Source organism: Pseudophryne corroboree, chromosome 3 (assembly GCF_028390025.1).
Source record: "Pseudophryne corroboree isolate aPseCor3 chromosome 3, aPseCor3.hap2, whole genome shotgun sequence".
Taxonomy (NCBI): domain Eukaryota; kingdom Metazoa; phylum Chordata; class Amphibia; order Anura; family Myobatrachidae; genus Pseudophryne; species Pseudophryne corroboree.
In genome coordinates, this window is record NC_086446.1 from 355,625,145 (window position 1) to 355,631,353 (window position 6,209).

The following is a 6,209-nucleotide window of genomic DNA, read 5'->3' on the forward strand; positions in this document are numbered from 1 at the left end:
GGAAGGGTCAGATAAAGGTTGGAAGGTGATGTCTAGTATCCAGCTGTAGGGTATTTTAAGGGTAACATTCCGGTGTTGGTTAGAGAAAAATCGCATGTTCCAGCGTATAGTTATGTGCAGAAGTAGAATATAGATATTAACTGTATTTACTGTATATTATGTATGCGGCGGGAATCCAGAGGATACCACCCACAAGAGCAGTTGGGGAAAGACATCGCCCACCTTTTCAAATCAACCTATGACAGTGGTTCCCAAACTTTTTTAGTCCAAGGCACCCTTTGGGTCTCCCTGACTTTTTCAAGGCACCCTTAAGCCAAAATAATTACCGAACTGTCCCTTTTTTTAAAGTAGTTGGGTCAAAACAATGTTATCAGTATTTAGATGTGGAAAAAATGACTTATTAACTGTTTTAAAAATAATAAACATAAATCCAAGAAGAAAATATTTCTCTTTAATTTCTTTTAAATAACAATTAACAGCACTCATTAACAGGAATAACATCAAACAAAATAAAACAACAATATGTAGGCAGTTATTAAAGAGTGTTCAAAAAGTTCAACACTTATTAATGGGATATGTGAGCCTGTTGTGCACTGCACAACTTTTCAAACCTTGGGATCAGCTTGGACACTGCCACCCTTATTTCCTGTTCCACATTGATTTTTGAACGGTACTTGCTTTTTATTACAGCAACTGCTGAAAACCCAGCTTCACACAAATATGTTGTTGCAATAGGAACGAGGATTTGCTGTGCTTTAGCACTTAGTATCGGATATTCATCTTTAATGGATATCCAAAACTCTTCAAGTCCCATGCTGCTGAATTTTACTTTCAAGGTCTTGTCACAGGAGAGCTCGATGAGTTTTTCTTCTTCTACAGAAGTAAATTCCGTTGGGGCCCTAGTACTGAATGGATCCTGGATCCATACAAACTTTTCAGGAAAATATTTTTCAAACCAGTCACTGAGGTTTGTTAGGTGCTGCTCAAAAACTGATTTAAGTTCATGTGTCAAACAAACATCATTTGATGTAACAAACTGATGCAACATGGGGAAACAGTCATTGTAACAATCTTCATTTAATTTTCTTCTCCATAGAAACAGTTTTTTCCTGAATGTTGATACCTTCTCTGAGAGTTTAAGAATGTGGGTATTGTTTCCCTGCAGTGAGAGATTCAATGCATTCAGTTTATCAAATATATCACACAGGTAGGCTAACTTGGACAAAAAAACAGTATCCAAGTAGTTATTGGCACACTCGTGTTTTTCTTCTACAAGATATGAGTAGAGTTCCTGATGTAACTTAAAAACACGAGAAAGTACATTGCCTCGGGAGAGCCATCGTGAACTGCAGTAATACAACAAAGATGTGTACTCAGAGCCCATATCTTCACACATTTGTCTAAAAAACCTTGCCTTCTGTGGCCGAGTTTTTATAAAGTTCACAGCTTTCAACACACTTTCCATGACTGCATTCAGTGGAGGACTCAGATGCTTTGATGCAAGGGCTTCCCTGTGGATAATGCAGTGGGTCCAAAGTGCATCAGCAGCTTTGCTTCGTATGAGTGCCTGCAATCCTCCATAACAGCCAGACATAGAACGACCACCATCAGTACAGACACCAAAGCACTTTGTCCAGTCTAACTGGTTTTCACTCATAAAAGTGTCAATGATCTGAAACAAGTCTTGTGACTTTATACCGGCGGTGATACTTTTACAAAAGAGAAGGTCTTCAACAATATTGTCACAATCTACAAAGCGTGTGTAGCAAATCAAATGAGCATCCTTGTTACTGTCTGTTGCCTCATCTAGTTGCAGCGCAAAACCCTTCCCTTTAATTTTTTCAATTAACTGGTCATTTAGATCTTCAGCCATATGTTGGATTCTGCGACTGATGGTATTGTTTGATAAAGGTACCTTTGAAAGCAGTTTTCCAGCTGATTCCCCAACCATAATGTTAACCATATCCACTGCAGCCGGTAAAATCAGTTCTTTTGCGATGGTGTGAGGCTTTTTACACATTGCAATTCTATGTGCCACCTTGTAGGATGCAAGCAAAGCATAGCTTGGTATGGATGCTTGTTTAAAAAATGTGCCTTTTTGTCCTTTTAATTCTTTTAGCTTTCTGCTGAAGAAATCACGCGGTTTCTTAGCCATGTTAGGGTGATTGATCTCCAAATGGCGTCTTAGTTTACTTGGAATCATGCTTTCTGTTGACAATATTTTCAAGCAAAGTACACACTGTGGACGCTCTTCATGGTTGACATCTACAGATGTAAAACCGATGTCTAGGTAAGTATTGTCGTATCTGCGATGTTTCCTTTTCTTCCCGACTGTGCCGCTGGTCTGTGGTTCTTCATCCTTTTCTTTACTACCAGACTTCTTTCCAGTGTTCAAAAACCTTTCCATTTTTTGTGCAACTAAATTATTCTGTACTGGAGCAATCACAATAAATTAATTTAAGTGGAAGGCAAATCCTGTGTAGATTCTATACGAGAAGTAAAATTGTGCTTCTAAAAAGCATAGCCAAAACTTTCTGGGCCCCATAGCAACATATTTGTAGGGCTTCTGTCCCAATGGTTCTTGAGAGACACCACTCCGCAACACTTATTAATATTATGTCCCTTAATAGTGCCATGGTTAATTTTCCGAAACATAGTACAGGTTGAGTATCCCATATCCAAATATTCCGAAATACGGAATATGCCGAAATACGGACTTTTTTGAGTTAGAGTGAGATAGTGGAACTTTTGTTTTTTGATGACTCTATGTACACAAACTTTGTTTAATACACAAAGTTATAAAAAATATTGTATTAAATGACCTTTAGACTGTGTGTATAAGGTGTATATGAAACATAAATGAATTGCGTGAATGTACACACACTTTGTTTAATGCACAAAGTTATAAAAAATATTATCAAAAACTACCTTCAGGCTGTGTGTATAAGTTGTATATGTAACATAAATGCATTCTGTGCTTAGATTTAGGTCCCATCACCATGATATCTCATTATGGTATGCAATTATTCCAAAATACGGAAAAATCCGATATCCAAAATACCTCTGGTCCCAAGTATTTTGGATAAGGGATACTCAACCTGTACTGCCATAGTTAATGTTATGCCCTGTAGTTTATTTTATGAACCATTGTAGTTCCATAGTTTACAATGATGCCACACTGTAGGGCTGCCAGTACATATTTTGTCACACAGTATTCCCAATTCACATTATCAGTGTCCCCAATTCATATTATGCCCCATTACAGTGCCCTCCAGTTCAAATTATGCCACGCTACAGTGCCCCATTTTGGAACATTATAGTGCTATATTACAATGAGTGGATCAGATTATGACACACTACAGTGCCCCGTTACCATTATAATATCCAATACAAATACACTTTTCACTGAAAAAGTAATGTCGCACAATTAAGGCTGGGCAATGGTATAAAATATTGCGGAAATCAGGCCTTTTCTGTGCTTCGGGCTATTCACGGAGCAGGTTACCGTGGAGAAGTTCTTGACTTCTTCAGTGGCATCCCAGCTCTGTAGCTGAATCGCATCACCATACATTAGTACAAAAATCCTTTTTTGGCTTGCGATGAGAACTATGTGGGAGCGCGAATCGCATCCCAAGCCAAAAGAAACAGTGCGATTTGAACTACAAGTGATGCGATTTAAACTAAAAAGTTCAAAACGCATCCAAGAATCGCACAGTGTATGGGTACCATGAGTGATTCCCTGCTTTCTGCCCAGCACCCAGCCATAGCCCTGCTCCCTGACCACCCTGCAGCGTCCCGAGACCTCTGCATGTGTAGAGGGAGCCGCCGGCTGAATCCAACACTGCAATGGGAGACCGCAGGATAAGACAGCGCCGCTGGAGCCCGAGATACCACACATTGGGGGTCATTCCGAGTTGTTTGCTCGTTGCCGATTTTCGCTAAACTGCGATTAGTCGCTTACTGCGCATGCGCAAGGTACGTAGAGCGCATGCGCTTAGTTAATTTACACAAAAGTTAGGTATTTTACTCACGGCATAACAAAGCTTTTTCATCGCTGTGCTGCTCATAGTGTGATTGACTGGAAGTGGGTGTTTCTGGGCGGAAACTGGCCGTTTTATGGGAGTGTGCAGAAAAACGCAGGCGTTCGAGTTTCAAAACGCGGGAGTGGCTGGAGAAACGGGGGGAGTGGCTGGGCGATCGCTGGGTGTGTTTGTGACGTTAAACCAGGAACGAAAAGGACTGAGCTGGTCGCAATGGCTGAGTAAGTCTGGAGCTACTCAGAAACTGCGGGGTAATCGTTACGAGAAAATTAGCAAAGCTTTCGTTTGCAATTCTGCTATGCTAAGATACACTCCCAGTAGGCGGCGGCTTAGCGTGTGCAATGCTGCTAAAAGCAGCTAGCGAGCAACTCGGAATCACCCCCATTGCCGGAAAGTATTCATGAATTGCTACTTACCGAAGTTATTTATCGCATCGAACTGATGCGATTTATAGTGGTATCAATTTATTTTATGTAGCATACATGAATATTCCCCTATGTCTTTTATGTCTTTTTGCAGTGCAAATGCATCCATTTAAAAAAAAAAAAAAAGAGGCTTTGTATAAAATACCAGGTTTTTTTTTGAAGTCAAATCAATCTAAAAGGTTGCAGGGCATCCATGCACCAAGACCCCCCCCCCCCCCCCCCCTCCCACCTGCTTGCCAGCTTGTCCTCATATAAGCAGTGGCATATATATGATGGGTGCAGAGCAGTGGCGGAACTACCGCCAGTGCAAGCAGTGCCTTGCACTGGGGCCTGCCACTGTCCAGGGGCCCAAAGCCAGCAGCGCAGTATGTAATGAGTCAAACTGACTCATTACATGCCGCTGTCCACCGAGGAGAGGAGCGCCGCGCCACGAGGGGGGAAGTAGGAGGAGGGAGGTGGAGGAGGGAGCCGCAGCAGCACACTGCAATTGGTGGAGGCGCTGCTGCTGCTGTCCCTTTCCTTCACCATAGGCTGCCCTCCACCGCTGTGAATGCTGGGAAGCGCTTCCCAGCATTCACAGCGGCGGAGGGCAGCCTATGGTGAAGGAGAGGATTGCAGCTGCAGCAGCGCCTCCACCAATTACAGTGCGCTGCTGCAGCTCCTGAGTCCCCTCCCTCCTCCTTCTTCTCCCCTGCCTGGCATCTGCGGCTGCCTGACAGTGACTGCCTGCACCGAGGAGCCCGACTGCCAACGGAGACTGTAAGTATAATCTATTCTACCTATCTCTCTATCTGTCTGTCTATCTATATATTTTGTCTGTCTGCCGTAATGTGCAAAAAAGGGGACGCTGTCTGCCGTAATGTGTAAAAAAGGGGGAAGCTGTCTGCCGTAATGTTTAAAAAGGGGACGCTCTCTGCTGTAATGTGCACAAAGGGGAATCTGTCCGCCGTAATGTGTATAAGGGGCTCTACCTGGTGTAATTGCACTGCCCCTGTTTTACATTGTGTGGGGCTCCGATGCCGTTTCTTGCACACACCGCTAAAATGTCTAGTTACGGCACTGTTGCTAGGTATCCATTTCCCTGGCCCTGAGCAAATTCCCCTCACCAGATCCTCTCCAGGGTTGAGGGGGTGGACTTGGATGGGATGGGGGGGGGCAAAGCATTTGGTCGCACCTGGGCCCACTGCTCGCTAGTTCCGCCACTGGTGCAGAGTGTGCGGGCCCCTGGGTCCAGAGGGGGGCCGCACCACACACACTGCACCCATTTTTTTCGATACTTACCTTTCCGGCGTCCATCGGTGTTCGTGTGGGCCCCCTCCTCTCCCGTAGCCGCCACCGCCGCTGCTAGCACACTAAGCACTAGAGATTCTGGCACAGTGCCAGAGTCCACAGTGCATGCACAGGACTCCGAAAAAATGGCGCTGCACCTATTTTTTCGGCGTCCTGCGCATGCACTGTAGAGTCTCTAGTGCTCAGAGGGCTATCAGCAGCGCTGCTAACTATGGGAGAGGAGGGGGCCCACACACGTAGTCTGCACACGGTTCCCCTCCTCCCAGTAGATGCCTCTGCATATAAGTCACTTATAGCAGGCACCCCCCTCCTATAGATTTCCCTATGCAGCATCTCACATACAGTATCACATATTAATATTAATATTTTACTCACTTTCTCAGCCAGCTCCTCTGTCACAGCGGCCAGGACTTCAATCAGCCGTCAGGTCCCTTGCCCAGCGCACTCCTCGGTC

General features: G+C 44.2%; 1 protein-coding gene across 1 annotated transcript; it reads right to left on the reverse strand.

The window, feature by feature from the left end:
- Window positions 1–565: 565 nt before the first annotated feature.
- On the reverse strand, window positions 566–2,407 carry LOC135057263 (SCAN domain-containing protein 3-like). Its single transcript, XM_063963155.1, has one exon. It carries the CDS (start codon window positions 2,405–2,407, stop codon window positions 566–568), a length of 1,842 nt encoding a protein of 613 aa, XP_063819225.1.
- Window positions 2,408–6,209: the final 3,802 nt, after the last annotated feature.